At 37.6% G+C, this 17,952-nt stretch overlaps 1 protein-coding gene across 5 annotated transcripts in view; it reads right to left on the bottom strand.

Moving 5' to 3' along the window:
* Nucleotides 1-17,952, bottom strand: part of pcsk5b (proprotein convertase subtilisin/kexin type 5b) — a 93,113-nt gene that overhangs the window by 72,931 nt on the left and 2,230 nt on the right. For all 5 annotated transcript variants that reach the window (XM_044112605.1, XM_044112602.1, XM_044112600.1 and 2 more), the window contains exon 2: nucleotides 11,844-11,948. In XM_044112605.1, the coding sequence (XP_043968540.1) occupies nucleotides 11,844-11,948 (105 nt within the window). The remainder of the gene's footprint in view (nucleotides 1-11,843; nucleotides 11,949-17,952) is intronic.

Here is a 17,952-nt window from a genome sequence, read left to right as displayed (position 1 = left end):
CCACAAGTTGCTCAAAATAAATAAAAAATAAAAAAAATCAATTCATTTACATCAGAACCGTTCAAACTGAGAAGTGGTCAAGAAATGCAGAACACTATGAAGACCACAAATGCCCAACTCTGATGTGTTTGAATGGCCCAGTCAAAGTCCAGGCCTAAATCTAGTTGAAAATGTGTGGAAAGCTTAAAAGCTGATGTTCATAGCTATTCTCCATCCAATCCGACTGAGATGGAGTTATTTTTGAAAAACAGAATAACTGTCTCTAGATGTGCGAAGTGGGTTGAGACGAGCCACAAAAAACTAGAAGATATAACTCTAGAGGGATGGTGGAGTTATTTCCCTTAAAAATGATGTGAAACTTTGTCTTGCTCTGTCATGAAATGTCATTAAATTAAAAGAAGCTTAAGGTTGTTGTGTGACAAACTGTAATAAAGTTCACATTTTACAAAGTGTTGTGTTTTCAGGTATGTATGTGGCAAAGTGACGCTCAGACAAAAAAATTAAAATACACATAAAGGGCAATCAATTTGTTTTTTTTGATATTATATAGTTCAGACATTCAGAAATCCATGATTCCCCACATATTGCTCACTGTACCTCCGTAAAAGTAAAACATTTCTCTGCATTTATGCAGCCTCTGCAGATGAAGAGGAGAACGAGAACAAAAAAGAACAGAAAAGCTGACATGATGACTATGGAGTGATTATCTGGTCTCATACACTGAAACTATCCACGGGATCTCAGGAGAGTTGGAAAGCGAGGCAACAAGACAAGATAAGATGAGAGGAGGAGAGGCGATAAAGAGCCGAAGAGAAGGAGTCCCAGGAGAGCGAAAGAAGTCTGAGCTTGAAGAGGAGACAAGTGAAAAACAAATTGCATGAGGGACCAAAAGGGAGCAAGTGGTGGGAATAATTGATTTTATAGTAAATAATCTGGATTTCTTAGCTAGATATATTGTTTTCAATGTTGTGAAAAAAACAAAACACTTTCCATTCATGAAGTAATTCAATAAATGTGCAGAGCACAGCAAGATATGAAAGAAAATAAATCAAGGCAAAGAGAAATAAAATGATGGGAGATGGAGAAAAAGCCTGAAGCTTCCTCCATGTGCCGAAGTCTCAGCTCATTTCACTTCACTATGAGGACCATCAGCTTCAAAGTGACCATTTACACAATCCATTAGCTCCAAAGCAACTCCCACATAGTGCATGAGCCTTCCTGCAATTTGCAAATCTAAGATCCATGAAGCCTTCCAAAGCTTTAATTGCACTTTTTGAAAACTAAAGGTAATTATTCACTCAAGTCGCAACACACATATCCAACAACCGAATAAAAATAAGACAATCATCGCATCATTTGCAATACTTTTACTAAATTTTAAAGAAGCAAAGAGATTGAACCTTAAACTATTCTCAAATTAAAAATGTTTACTGAATGTGTAAAATCTCACCTCACTATCAACAGAAATGTGCAGATTTTTTAAGCCTATCTTGTCCACTGACGTCCAAAACTGTTCAGTATCTTCTGGAATTACCAGAATGTCTGACCCCAACTACAGAGCAGCAAGCTGCTTACAGGAAACACGTCCTTTTATGGAGCTGAGGCTGTGGAGGCCTGCAGCCTTCATGTTGATATCAAGCAGGCCAATTCGTGCAAGGAGAGATGGTGCAAGGCTCCAAGTACAAGTAAGAGCTGCAGTTGCATTTGTTTCTTTTTGTAAAATTATGCTCCATACTTGATTTCATGCACAAAAACTAAAGCTTCAAGATGTTTCCTGGGGCTTATTTTTTTGAAGACTTTTACTGATACAAAGAATTAAAAATAAAATTTGTGCAATTTTGACACAATAAGCTAAGTTTTTCAGTTCAAATAGATTTTGCTTGAAGCTATATTTAACAAGTAGACTTGATCTCATGGGTTTGTTTTCATGCTGTGGTTTCTCCAACTGTACAGACCCAAATGCAGATGAACTCAATGTCTTATTACTAAACCAGCAGCTTTATACATCATATTAACCTAAATCATGCATCATCTAAATCATTCTTCGACTGGTTAAAGAAAGTGTACCAGTATTTAATAATGTAGAGCTTTGCATAAAACAATTAAGTCACTTTATTTTACTGGAAATGTGACTTTACAACCTCAACATGAAATGTTTTATTTTTAACAAGCCTCACAGAATAACTGTGATTTTGCAAATTTTTTTAGAAAGCTGATTTCAACTTCACTGGCCTTAACAAGGCCTGATTACCGTCAGAGCCGGAGTCAAAACTAGAACCTGTCTGGCAGCATGAAATGGGCTAAAAGATCTCCTCCAAAGAGAGGAGATCTTGAGATCAAAATGATCTCAAGAACAAATCAAGAAGTCATCCAGGAGATCCTAAAAAAGTCCAACACACATAAAAACGCCATAAAAAAAAACAACTTACTGATTCTCAAACCTAAACATACTCCGACTGATGAGACCAAAGCAGAACTTGGGTGGAGATAAACTAACAGTCAAACATCGGTAGTAGTGTGACGTTCAGGATCTGGACGATAAGGACGAATGCACTGATTCACAACATCTGACCATCATTTCAAGCTGAAGAACGTTACACAGTGATCCAAATAAAAACAGAAAGTTTATCTGTGGAGGTTAACATGGAAATTAAATCCAGACTGCAAGTCGTTCAGAGATCTTTGGATGTATTAAGTAATTTAAGTAAGACAATAAACAAAATAAATCTTTAAGAGACAAATACGTTTTATGGTGTAAACTGAAACTAAAACTGACAGCTGAAAAAAACTAAAACAATTAAAGATGTAAGCACAAAAGCTGCTAATGACTGTGGTTTATTCATGTCGACTTACACAAGCATAACAAGAAAAGCAGTAAACGCTGAATATGTAAACCTGATCATCAGGATCTGATCAGAACTTTTCTAAATCAAAGTTTCCTCCATTTTTCTTAGAGGCATATTGTTGTTCTGTCATATCTGTCCCACAAAACTCAGTCTCAGGTGTTTGTATAATGTTGGTTTCATTTATGTTTTATTATGAATGCATTGGTCTTTTTAAAGAAATTTGACCTGAGGATGGATGGGTGGAAGAATGAGGAACATTTTCCTGGACAGACGAAGAACTGTCTTGAATTTTCACAGTCAGTCGAAATGTTGTGCATTTTTACGGTCACAGAGTTCCCTAAAAAATGTCTTCTGTTGCCACATCCTGCTTAATTTATCATAAGTACATCTGTTTCTGTGAGTCATTATATACTGTTTTTTAAAAAGTAGTGAAATGAAAAAGCTGACTGCAGATCAGTCTGATGAGGTTTACTTTAACTTTTCCAGACTGGAATACAAATAATATTACTTACATAATAAAATAAAACAAAGGTTACACAGTTATGATAATAATGTTCTTTTATTTTATTAGGGAAATTGTGTGATGATAGGGATGTTCTGAATAATCCATCAATAATATATTTTATAAAACATTAAAGTTATTCTTAAGTGAGTGTAAAATGGATATTTTACAGATATGTTGTACATGCATTTTTCTCTACAAAACTTTTGTTTATGGCCGATGGCATTTTGACATGGGTCATATGGGCGGCTGCATAGGAAGTGAAAGAGAGCTGGATTTAAAAAGCCCAACTGGGGAATCTGATGAAATCACTTCCTCACAAACAGGAACAGATCTGCACAGATGATGATACATTCCTTTTCTGGGAATACATTTAAAAGTTGTATGCTCATCCTCTGATTCTTTTAATCTACCATCTGCTGTGGCCTTTCTATTTGGTCTTCAATAAAAACAAACTACTGCTATCTAGATCGATTGGATTTTGTGTGCCAGAGTTTATCAAAACAAAAACAACACTGCCCGTCGTTACTGCCCCAAAACTCGGCTGTATATTGCTCAAGTTGTTGTTGTGCCTGTTCTTTGGTCGGCTTTGAGGTGTGACAATCTATTTAGCCACTTAACTCCAATTTGATTGAACACTGGATTGCCTGCTAACACCTCTGCTCCAATGTCAGAGTTCCTATTGTGCTTTTTCTTCCAGTCTGATTCCCAGTTATCTCTGTCTTCTAGCCCTCTCATCCCTGATTTACTGCTCTTTTAACACGTCTTTTTCATTACATTTTCTGCTCCTCTTACCCACAGATGCCCATTTGCTCCCTCAGATGGTTGTCGTTTTACTTCGCTCCTATCCCTGCCTCTCCCTCCTTCCTCCCCCCGGCTCTCATTCGAGCTCTGTGTAAGGGTTTGCAGGTGGCTCTCTCGCTGGCTGGGTCAGTAACCAGGGGAAACTGGGGAAGAGTTCACTTCAATAGAGCAAATGGGAACAAATTGATCCACTTTCACTGCTGTTTGTGTGATGATGTTTGAGCTGCAGGCTACAAAAATGTAAGCTGGGAGTTTGAAGAGAAAAAAATAGCAAGCAGGAAACTCAGAAACCTTTGGCCTGAGAGAAGAAGCCGGTTATTGCCCTGACTTAAGTACATTTGAGAAACAAACATTTTAGAGACTTCAGATTGGATAAAACTGTGGTTTCCTTGCACACTGAGCCTTAATTTATGAATTTGTTAAATTTACAGCAGAGAGGAGATTTGATACAAGAACTCAATATAAACAAAGATCTGAACCTCTGACTTATTATTTATAATAAATAATAAGTGACCTCTGACTTATTATTTATAATAATAAGTCAGAGGTGCAGATCTTTGTTTACAATAATAAGTCAGAAATTCATTACAAATGTGTAAATTTGTAAATGTACTTAAATTTACAATTTGGCAGATTGTGACTTAAAATTATTTTCACACAAAAGTTTGTTTCTAAACAGGAATGATAAAATAACACTAATAAAAAAAAGATTCAGTTTAAGGAAAGCAATGCAGGCAATTTAACTCTCCTCAGAAATAAATGATTTTTTTTCATTATTTTTACACATTAAAACAACTTGATTGTTTCTTGTTGTTTTTTTTATTATTAAAATTACTCAGTTAAATCTTTGCTTGCTGGTTTTTTGACAGGTTTCCACTGGTAATTTGATGATTTATCTTTATTGATGAGCTCCAAGTGACAGACATCAGAAGGCCTCCTTGCCATCACCCTAATCTTTAGCTCAATTCCAAAGACTACCAATCAGATTAAAGTCAGGACTCTGACGGGAAACCTTTGAAACATTAATATTACTTCCACTCAGAAGAAATATGTTCAGTAAGAGATTACTGTTACTAAACATGTTTGTTAGGGTAAATATTAAGCTTCCTTCAATGGTGAATAAAAAGATTTATGGCCTGTACTTTTAGAAAAACCCACCTAAATATATTTTTAAAAGTCATTTAAAGAAAAAAGAGTAAGAGTAAAGGGAAACATTTTGACATGAGTTTTGTCCAAATGAGTAATTTCATCTAAACACTTGTGGAAATTAGTGAAAAAGACTGGAAACAGGACGGCCCAGCAGCCCAAACAGAGCCGCAGAGCCTCAGCAGAGGTAATTCTGAACTAATCTCTGACAACACTTTAAAAGGACACAGAAGAGGGAAAATAATACTATAATACTGTAATTATTGCTTACACTCGACATTAAACAGTTGGATTTGTATTGCAGTAGGTATTTCGAACAAAAACATGTTAGAGGGAACAAAGGGTTTCTATAAAAGGCAATGATTTATTTGTATTTCTTGTTTGGAAATCAAAGCTCTGGAGATTTGGTCGAGTTCAGACATCTTTCTTTATCTGGATGCAATTTCAGATTAGAAAACACAAACAGATGATGTAATGTACAGCGCTGCTCATGCTGTCAAGTCCCGACTTTTTGTTTTAATTTGATAAATCTCCTGCAAGCTCATGTTTCAGATTTGGCTTAAAGCTAAAACACAGTAATAATGTGGAATTTGATTTCCATAAAGTTGATGTCAGTAAACTTCACTAAAAAAAGTTGAGCAAATACACAAGATATTTATTTCACTTTGAAAAGTCTGACAAAATATTCAAACACTTTCAAAAGTGATACAAAAATTAAATATTAACTGTGTGAGGCCAAATTGTAGCACATTTTAAGACTGATCAACAGATCTGGTTATTTAAGGCAGGCTCCGGCGAGGGGAGGACGTTCTAGCGAAGCAGAGAGCAAGGGAGAGGGTGTGAGCAGCATGTACATGTCGGTTGATTGACAGCGTTAAGCCCCACCTCCTGGCTCTGATTGGTTGTTTCTGACCAGAAGCAGTGTGTTTCTGCAAACAACAGAAGGACCTCAAAGAAAAGGAGCTCAATTTTGTCACAGATAATCTGTCTCATACTGTCAGGACATACTGGTGGTTTTAACAAATTTGTGAAAAATATTTTTAAAAACATTACATATTGCAGCTTTAATATAATCACTGGGCTTCCACCTAGTCATGGTTAAATATTCACAAATTCACTTATTCCTTATATATTGGCATAAATATCAAAAGTGAGATATTTGAAAGAAAATGTATGTTGGGAAGCTGAAATACTGCACCCCACCTTTGAAAGATAAAACTCCCAACATGCTTTAAAATATCATACAAACAATAAGAGGAAAAAAAAGGACAAAGAATAACAGTAGATGGTAAAAACTAAAAGTTTAGCTGAATAAAAAGTCACCAGTTGACTTTTAAAGTAGTCAATGGTGTCAATACCACAAAAAGACAAGAGAAGCACCTTATGCAGTCAAGGTATGAATATCCACATTTACAGGTTTTGAAGCCGGTCTGAGGACCCGACCAGAACCTCTGGTTGGCTGAGGTCAGAGATATAAATAAGGAGCTTCACCCTGCAAAGCCCTAAAGGTTAACAGCAGCATGTTAAAGGGAACTCTAAAAGTACCTGGTAGCCGTCCAGAAACATTAACACAGAGCTGATGTTTGCGTCCTCTGCTTGGTTTTAGTAAGAAAGTGAGGCTGCAGAATAACGTAAATAAGAAGGAATAAAAGTATGGAGGATCTTCTCTAATCCATGTCCTAACACCAGCCTTCTTAATTTAGAAAGATTTCTCAAGTGAAAGAAAGAGTTTCGTACCAGCTGCCTTGGGTGACGGTTTAGAGACATGGACTGATCAAACGCAGCATCCAAGCTCCGCAGACAGGACGGGACAGCTCAATCTAAACGGCTAATTTTAATGTGGAGAATGAGAAAATACACGAAAATATAACAAAATCTCTTTAAATGAAAGTTAAAAGTTGCTTTGCTCCTCAGTGAGTAAAACAACTAGTTTGATTTGGTACTACTTTGAGAATCCTTCACTGACCAGCACAATACAGAGATGTTTTTTGTAGTTGGCCTTTAGGTTTGCAGAGATGTCAGGGGGCATTTTGCAGAAACACTCTAAATTCTTTAGGTTTCTTCACCGCCACTTGGCAACTCAAAGCTTCAGCTTCCTCCAGATTTTCTGTAGAACGGGGATCTGGAGACTAAGGCCACCTCTTTATGTGCTTCCTCTTTGTTGCTTTGCCAGTCTTCATTGTTCTGGCTGAGGAAATAAAGTTTCTTTCTGAGAATCCCTAGATGAAAAATCTCCCCAAACAGTGAAGGTATAAGAATCCACCAAACAAATTGGGCCAAGTTGGTCCCAAAGAAGAACATTTTGGTCTCGTATGACTGCAGCTCTTTCTGCCAAGTTGTCGCTTAAACATTGAGATGACCTCAAGATATTTAGGACAGGCTGTGATGTACGTAGGCCTGTATCAATAACAAATTCTGTGGGCAATAAGTTGATATTGCGATGATGTTGTTTTGAGATCATTTTCAAGTAATATAATGATAGCGCCAGAATAACGAAAAGTTTGTCCTCTCAAGAACAATAAACTTTAATTTTGTAAAAAAACAAACAAACAAACAAAAAAACTCCCACTGGAACAGGGAGATATTTGAAATAACCAAATAAATAAACAAAATACCCAAAACAATAAATAAAACAGAAATAAAAATCAAACACAACTGAAACAATAGATTATAAAACCTGTCAAAAAAACTGCCCTCCAAAAAATATCAATCAGTAGAATGGAAATTATCAAGTTTATTTTGATTTATTATGTGATTAACTGCTCTGATGATGCCTCCTGCAGCAACAGGATGTCAGGCCGTGACAGCAGAGTGTCTTATCAACGGTTCCTCGTGCTTTCATGTCGTTAACAAAACTACTCCACATGCAGTTACGGGCTAATCCCTCTTCGTCCCTTTGAGGTGAATTCAGTCTAACGGTAACAGTTATTTTCATTTTGTATTTTAATAATAATGTAAGAAAAAAATCTGTGATATCTCTCAAGCTTTCACTCTTAAGACATTAACGTTGCAAACGGCATTACTCACAGCAACTTTGCAAATTACCAAGAAGAATGTTGCAACCTAAAAGTAAGCAGTTCTCTTTGATGGCACTAGAACGTCTGAGTCCAGCTTTTACTCGATTCCACATTGAGTGGAATCGAGTAAAAGTCTTTTATCCGTCTTTTATTCTCATATAGCAATAATATAAAACATTAGCTGATCTGAATCTAGAGGCAATTCTCAACTGGATCATGTTTTTATCTTTAAGCCATAAACACTCTAGGATTGTTGCAGTGCGGCAAGTCATGTTGACACGGTTAATTGTTGTCACCCATAAATAAACCGGACACGTCACACCGGGCCAGGGCCGACCTCTGGACTCTGGAATAACTAAAACAACAGAGATGTATTGTTGTGATGTGCATTGTGCAACTTAAAAAAAGCAGCTGAACAAGGTAAAAGTGAAAATGGATTTCTATGTGGCTTTCCATCATCTTTCTGTAAGATAAGACAACTGTGTTAAACTAGAGTGTTTTGTAGAACAACTTTTGTTCTTTTCACTACTGCCGATTTAATCTAAAAGCTCCTGTAAAACTTGTCATGAGCATTTATAAAATCACCAAAACAACTTGGAAAGGAGACTAATGAATGCCAATTTACTCCAGGAAAATGAATCAAACTTATAACTAATGTTTCTAATTTTATCAAGTGTTAACATGCATGGCTGTTTCTCCAAGGAGTTTTATCAAACCTTAAAGACTTTGATCTTTGAGCAGTATATCCTGACAGGTTTATCTTTTGAGTTTGAGATGCCATAAAGTTTCAATTTGCACTTCCTTGGGGGAATTTTTCCAACAAAGTGGTTCTAGAAGTAGTTTAGAAGCACTTGTATATTCATGTTTTTAATCACCAATGTGTTCAATTTTATCACTAACAGAAATAAATAAAACCGGTGTTCTAATGTCACCAACTCTTTGCGAGGCCCATAGTAAAGAACAGCTGTTCTGTGAAGGTGTGTGGTAGATATACTAAAGACTAAACAGAGGGATTTAATTGAGACCTCAAGCGTTCAGCTTTTTGATTTAGTTTAGCTTTTTATTATACAGATAATTTTTGAATCTAAACAATGCACAATGTGAACTGGAGTTAATTTAATGGTTTTAAACGTTTCCTCAGTTTAAATCTTCAAGACAAATTTCAGGAATTTAAAACGAACGCAACCAACAGACTCGTTTCTGCCACATGTAGCCTTCTTGGGATGCTTCTCAGCATCGTGACCTCCTTTTGTATTGGAAAATGACCCGACAGGCGAGTGACACCACGTTTAGTCAGGTGACATAAACTGGTAATCTGTGCTGCATCGCCATGGTAACGTGCGTGCCAGTAAGTACTGGGGATGGCAGGGTGAGTCTTTTCATGGCTCTGCTACACCCATCTGACTCACTCGTACACACACAAAAAAATAAAAACGTGCATGGCTGTCATCACAAAACCCGATTGCAAAACATCATTAGCAGTGCGCCAGACTCAGCTGGAGCAAACTGGCCATCGGTTTGAGACCCAAACACAGACTGGTCCGCTCTGTAGGGATAAAAGCTGACAGCTCAATTACTGTACGGCCAAGGCTTTCTTCATTTAGTTTCTATGGTTCATCTCCCTTTCAGTTTTCTCTCAGTTAACCTTCTGTTCCTCATCCAATCTGTTAAAATCTGTATCTTAGCCAGCTGGCATCGGACCTGCATCCAACAGGCACAGTGTCGAGCCCAAGAGGGCAAGGAGACAGAAGAACCAGGACTGGAGACGAGTATACAAAAGAGGGAATCAAAGGAGCATAGGTAAAGAACAATAGATGAATGGAATAAAAAACAAAAAAAACACAACATGAACCAAGCTATAAGACGACAAGGTGTATACCAAAGGAGGTGACAGGTGGTGTCTCTTGTTCTTTGACTCTCCACTGCAGCTTAAACACTGTAATGCATCTTTACTGATCCTTACTGCTCTTCATGCATTCATGTCTGTAGTTTTCCCAGTCAAGCCTCAGCTTGTATGAAAATGTGACCCACTTCATAAAAAAGCAGATCTAAACAAGCTGGAGTGAGGAAGATGAAGGCAAAATACGTTAAAGATAAAAGATTAGGGCTTTCTACCCTTTTCTGGTAAGCAAACCAAACCATTTCATCCCACTACTTTCTTTTCCAACATCTGCAATTCAATGTATGTTTGCTGCCAATTTCAAATTATTTAAAAGATCTTTGTGTTTTTAGAAACTTCAACTGTGAAAATTTTGCTTTCACAAACATATTGTTAAAATGTGTCATTACACTCTTTGTTAATAAAAATTCATCCAACATTTACACAACTATTACATACATTTATCAGAAATCTTAAATAATACAGCATAATGCAAGTAAACTTCATTTAATTTTCAGCCATGGTGAAAATGTCCACTTTAGCATGGTTCCCTCAGAAGTAGCTTTTACAGATCTGCCTGCGAACACAGGAGTGAAAACTTTACATAGTACCTGTCTAAATTAGGTCAAGACAAAGGTTTTGGACTACAGGCAGAAAAGTCTGCAATAAGAAAAAAAAAAATTTTCTTTAGCCAAAGAACTTCTCTGAAAACTTTGTCAAATGTTGTGGCTGCATTTTGGGTCAAGCTGCACCTAAAGCCTCAACAGTCTGAGTGATAAACGAGGTTTGACGCACAGCAGTGTTCAAGGTGGAGACCATGAACTTTGTACTGTGGCACAGTAAAATATCTGATTAACACGGTTACGTTCTGGTTCCTTTTGAGGCAAAACTGAACTTAACGCCTAAAACTAGAAAACAGTCTATATTAAAGCTGTAGAAATTGACATCTTGGAACAAACGCTATGTATAAATTCAGTAGTAAAATGTTTAACAAGACTTTGAGTTTTTTGAGTTAGAAATGGCAAAATGAACTCAGAAGTTTAACTATGATATAGTGTGATATTACCAGCATTTAATGTGGAAACATTCAAAAATCTGGTCAGCAAATGAAGGTTTTGATTGCTGTATTGTAAATAAAGATTGTACTGTTGATTAAAGAGTTTTAAAATGTAATCAAGCAATTTTATTATTACTTTAAATTCTAGACTAAATGACAATAATTTAAAACTCAAATCTGCCAGGGATACAAGTAATTCTAGGTTTAACTGTGCAGCAGTGTGTGTTAGATTAAGACAAGATTAACAATTTCTGTGTCAGAAATGCAGTCCCTTTGTATAGTCTGTACTTGTATGGGCCAGAACAGTTTTCTGCAAAAAAAAAAAAAAATAATGCTTCAGCCTTCCAGTTAGACAAAACCCCATTTTGACAGAACAATATTCATCCACATAATGACCTAATAAACCGAACCACCTGCATGACTCTGAGTAACACATGCAGTATCCTCAGCTGTCACCCTGAATAGCAGCTTGATTACAGAGTCAGGAGAGATCCAACCGAGTCAACTGAGCCAGTCAACCCATCGACAGACACAGAACCACAGACAGGAGCATGTGTCTACACAGCAGGTCTAGAGCAGGCCACAGGCTCACCTTGGGCTCCATGGAGATGAAACTATGGCGACCACGGCTCGATAAAGTTGATCTCTTGATAGTCCGACTGTGGAAGAAGTGATAGTGGTCTTTGAGGTCCCCGATCTGCAAAGCACACATGCAGACATTAATGCATAAATATCAATGTTATTTGTACTTATTGATATGTTAAAGTAAGGCAGTGATGAAGCATTTTGAGACAACCAAACCATAGAACATAAATGGATTATTCCAATAAATTCTATTATAAATGTTACCAGAGTTCTGATACAACAGTGACCAAAGCTACACATCAGAAAAATATGTAACTGAAACATGATATTATGACGAACTAGGAGTGGGCGGAAGAAATGATGATATTTGACAGTCCAGGTGTTTTGAGATAGACATGATGGTTTGTATTTCCTTGATGTCAATTTCATAAATACAAACAAATACAAAGAAAAGCTATTTGCTCTAGATAGAGACATGTTTTTTTTTCTATTAGGGCAATTCTTTTGTGTAGAGAAAGTATTAATGACTTAATTGCAAAAACGTTATGACCGTTTTCTATAAATAATCCACATTTTCCTTTTTTATCATTACACATTGCCAACATTAAGGATGCAGGACATTATGAAAACATTCAATAATATCTTAAGATTGTAATAGCAATGCAATTTGCAGTTCATAAATAAGCAAACGGTGTATATAGACCAGAAACAGTCTGACCAGCTACGGGAACAAAAAGATAATTGATTATTTCTACCACAAGGTTTTATTGGAAAAGTTGATCCTGACTGAGGCGTGTAGTTTTTAAGACTTCATGACTTGAGCAGTATGTTCAAGTCAAGCCATTATGAGGCATGACTTGATCACCATCCAAAATGTTTCATGCTGCTTTAAAAAACTGATATCATATTTGCAAGCATAATACATTGGTTGCATTGTATTTCAGCTCCGATAGTTGTTTGCGATATGCATATTGCGTACAGTGAACAATAAATGTGCAATATATTGTGCAGCTGCTGCCTTAGACAACATTATTCTCCATAAGTCTTAGTATCTGAACTAAAAGCTGAACTATCAGTTACGGGTAGTAAAGGCAACTAAAGCCTATCCAACTGGACAAATATGCAAAGCGCGAATGCATAACACTTGAAATCTAATTTTCTACCAAATATTCCATCCAAACAGTCCTGCGACGTTGTGATGTAGTTTGTGCCTTTGTTTAATTGACTAACAATGTCTGTATCATTTTATAACAATCAGAATCACAAATCTCCATTTATTTTAGAGGTCGTAATGAGATTTTTTCCCCCAAACCAGTTCAGATGCTAATCGGTGCTCCACTGGTTTCAGTGACTGCATGAGATCCACCACAGCCAGATTTGGCACTGATAAACTGGTGCATATCTTGGCAAAAAGACAAAGCTGAGCAACAGAAAAGAACCATTTTCTACTTCCAGATCAGAGACCAACAACCACTTCAGAGAAACGTTTAACACTCCTGAGATAGTTTTGTCTTTGATTTGCCTAATTTGAGATAAACTAGAGAGCCGCCAGGTTTTATATTAATACAAATTGGATTAGTTCTTGCATAATGTAAGTTACTTGGCTCTTGAGTTTGAATTGTCTATCTTAGTATATCATCCATTATGAGGCTTTATGCTCATAGCTGCTGTTTTTGCTAAATTAGTGGGGTAGTTCCTAAACATCCTTGATCTTCTGAGATTAATAAATACTGATACCAATCAGATGAGCTAATCCAGACTGTGAAGCATTCACAAAATGGTTTTAAACAACAATAAAAATTGTGACATGAAGGCATCTGTATGTAGAGCTCCTAAGACCGATGATGTGATTCCTGTAGATAAACTGTCTGTACCCAAAGATACCCCAATGTATTGTCATTCTAGATTAATCAATTCCATTTATCAGGGTCCACCATCATAAAAATCTAAGATCTGCCCCTGCAAACCTGTATCAAGTAATTGAATGATTTCCTTAGCGTGTTGCTATGTTGTGTAGGAAACCCATTCAATTGATTCTGATGAGTTGCAGCAGGAGAACATCTACAAGATGTCATTGAGAGTGGGACACCAACTCCATAATATCAAGTGTGTAACTTGACTTGATGGAGGATAAGACACACTCCTCCTCACACTTCCTGGCTGTTAGTTTCTTTTTGTGCTACAAAATGTGTGAAGGTCTGATCAGGTGCCTTTATGATGGTAATTTGTACAGGTGTGGATAAACTTCTCCACAGTTGCAGCACACAGTGTAAGCAATTTATAGGTTTCCATGAGAAATGTACTCTACAAGTGACTACCAAGAGCTAATTTAATTTAATGTTTGTTAATATTTCTTGTTCCTAAAAGTTTAAAAACAACAGCAATAACAGTCAGAGAAAAGGTGAAACCCGAGACAAAAGGAAACACGACCTTTTAATGACTGTGAGGGAAAGGGGACAAATGATACACAGAAACAACAATGGTAGACAGCAGGCAAGCTGCTGGAAGGTGATTAGTTTTAATAATTGATAAAGACCATTCAATCCTTCAGATGATCAAACTGTCATGGCTGCCAGGGGTCCTGTGGTGCATCGCTGCTCCACGGCAGAGATCCACCACCACAGAGTCCATTAGATCAGCTTTCAGCTCCAACACACGCCCGCAATTTCCAGCTTACTCTGAGAGGAGATGAGAAACAAGTAACTGCAAATAGCTTCACATCTACACCCCTTAGCAAAGCTTCAACATGTCCTCATCGCCTCTCTTTTTAATTGCTTTAAAAAGAGGCAGGAGTTGTCACCGTAGTTATGACAACCTATGATCACAGGTATACATGCAGGTACTTCCAAGGGCAACAGATGTTATCCAACTACAACAATCTGCTGCACGTTCTCAATAAAAACAGCAGAATGATTTGTAGGCTGAATGAGAGGGAAAAAACACAGGATTGTGGATACCCAATGCTTTGTAACCCTGACTTTTTCCCAGATTAAATTAAATTTTCATCTCATCTGGAGAGTTCTCTAGGGAACTCAACAAAACACACACATTGCCCAAATAAACAATGATGCAACAACTCAGACGGTCAAAATAGGAATTCGAACTTTAATCACATTACTGCTTTCCTTTTATATCAAACAGAGGGACAATCACAACACAAGAAGCTGAGAAAATTACACACAAATGTACTCTGAATGATTCTGCCCAATTCAGATCAGGTTGCACCACTGGCAATTCAAACCCCAATTTAATATCCTCACACTGCCATTTTGTCCTATTACCAGCCACCCTGTGAGGATTGATTATTGTTCTGATCACTTTGTAGACCAGGTGACTAATGAAATATGGCAGAATATGTTCACGTCACCAGAACTGCTTTAAAAGAACAAGCTGTAGTGAGTCCAGACAGAGCAGAAGTCAAGGTTTTTTACTTATGGACAGTTGTATCAGAAGCAGAAACGCTTCTGAAGAGAACAGGTTTAAAAATAACTGTTCAGTGCCGCACCTTGGAGCATTGGCCGCTTTTTAAATTAAGTGTGATTAACCACATTCTTCTGGTTTCATTTCACTAGGATACAAGAAAAGCCCAACTTGTGACAGATCTATGAAATCAAGAAATCAGTAAAAAGGAGCTGGTCGGACGACACAAAGCAGGAAATGGATCTCAAAAATTAACAATCTCAAGAAATTCAACAATTGACAAACAATGCAGCTGATTTTATCAATCTGGAAGAGAGGCCAAGTTCATTCTAACAATTTAGGGCTCCAGCTAACCACAGAAACACTCAGGCGTCTAACAAGCAGTTTGCCAACCAAAATTAGTCCAATAACCCATCAGCAACTCATCCAGGAGTCAACAACATCTAAAATGAAAGCGTTCATGACTCAACAATAAAATAGAGAGTGAGAAAAAATGCATCTATTGAAAACCGCTGCTCAGTTGCTTACAAAGGACACAAATACCTGTCTCAGTTTTACTATAATACGTCTTCATGATCCCTAAATCCTTTGGGAAAGTATTCTGCTGACTAGCTTTTTGGGACATGTGTCCCATTACATCTGGTGAAAAAACAAAAACAAAAAGATGGTCAAGCTGCCAGTTAAACTTGGTAATTGTTTGATGCAGCTGCTATGAACTATAAGGAATTTGCCTAATTATTGATGGAACCAGTAATTCTGATCTCATTAGAAAATCCTGGCCGCCCAGTGCTGGGACAGTGATCTGTAGGTCCATTTTGGAATGACTAAAACAGAAAAACGACGTTTATGAAAAGGCCTAGTCAAAGATCATCTTTAAAAAAAAGATGAAGTGGTATAACCTGAAACAGGGTTTTCATACCAAAAAGCCCTACAAAACATTTCAGTGTGGTAGCAAGAAAAAGCAAAAGAAATCTATGAGGGGGTAATAGGAGCATAATTTTTTGACTCACTTTATTTCACCAACTTCCTCCTAGCAGACGTTTATCAGAGGCACATAACCATGTTTCCTTTGAGCAGACTAGGATTATAGAAAATTACTTGATGCATCAATTTAATGTAGTGGTTTCCTTTTAAAAAAAAAAGCAAAAAAAAGATGTGGCTGCAAAACAACCAAAATTCAATATCACAAAACTGTAATTGGGTGAAATGATCAGCACCATATTCTGCCTGAGCATCAACAACAGAATTAAATTGTGAAAGAAGTAGATGTGGAGCATAGTCCTTCACAAAACAAAATGAGAAGCACAGAAACCTAAACAGCACTGGTTTTAAAAAATGCAACATTTCACAACACAAAAAACTTTTTTTAATCATTTTATCTGAAATGTTTTCTGGATTCCGTTCTTATCTCCTCTGGGTTGTCAAGTTACCTTTTCAGAAACTTGCAAACTTTATTTTTTTAGACTGCATTTGTTTTCCCCAGTTTTTGTCAAATCCTAGAACCTTTCCACCCTTAACCCAGTAACCAACACATATTCTGGAAGCCCAATAACAAGAGAAAAGGAAAAAAATGCCCTGTACGAACCACCATCTTCAGTTGTTATTGATCCAAGCGTCTCCAGTCTGGCTCCAGGTTATGATCAACCCTCTCAATGCGATCCACATCCTCTCCCATCCCTTCTAAACACCAATTTGGACGGATATCCACGTCTGGGGCCTCATCAGCTGATTTAGACTCAATTTGAACCAGTGTCTTAGTCTGGGAAGGGGGCTCCACAGCTAAGAGGATTACCCAGAATTCCCCAACGAGGTGCTCTCGTACTCCATGCCAACTCTTTTCATCCATCCGTCCATCCATGGTCCCAGCTTTCAGCCCCTCATTCTGTCATCTCTCAGTGTGTGCTTATCTTTGTCTGATTTCCTCTTCCCAACCCCGTAAAGAAGACCATATTGTCCCTATGCAGCATTTTTTTCCATCCCATCCCCCTTTGTCTTTCTTTAAGCACTTGATCCCACTCCCAATTAAACCCCTCTCCTAATTTAGCATCCATATTGTTGTTTTATCCTTTGCTACAAGCAGCCAACTTGAGCACTCTCTGCAGGTTTAAACTGCAAAACCTGCACATTAAAGTGAAAAATAATACATGAAAACATATTCCAAAATGAATTTCACAGTGATATGAATGTTGTGCTGATAAACAGGCTGAGGGTCTGCTATGACAGAGATGTCAGAGTTCACATTAAGCAACCAGAGCGTGCTGCTATCAATCCCATGGGAGCGGCTTTCAGCTGACCCCAAAATAAGGAAGTGAAGTGAAACTCTTGTCTATGAGGTGTCAAAGTCCAATGAGTGCTCCATATTGAGATGGAAATCAGGGCGAACGGCGGGGGTTGGGGGCGCCAACCCACTCTGCCGGGGAATTCCTATGTGCGGGGGGTTAGTATGGAAAAATTGGGAGCGTGTGTGTGAGTGTGTCTGAGGAAGGGGGTGCAGGGGGTGGGGAGAAGAGATTCAACACATTAGTTGTTGTCAAAGAGAGGGGATAAACGAGGCCATTAAGGCCTACTCTCTCCGGGAGTACGGTGGGTGGGCAGGCTGGGTAAGGTGGAGAGGGAGGGGATGGTGGTGGGGATTCAATAGCTGTTGACTAGGCTACCCCACAACAACCTGTCAGAATGCCCCCCTCCCCATGTTC

The sequence above is a fragment of the Gambusia affinis genome, linkage group LG03 (genome assembly GCF_019740435.1).
Source record: "Gambusia affinis linkage group LG03, SWU_Gaff_1.0, whole genome shotgun sequence".
Taxonomy (NCBI): domain Eukaryota; kingdom Metazoa; phylum Chordata; class Actinopteri; order Cyprinodontiformes; family Poeciliidae; genus Gambusia; species Gambusia affinis.
The sequence above is the reverse complement of the archived record's forward strand: the minus strand, read 5'-3'. Positions and strand labels throughout refer to the sequence as shown.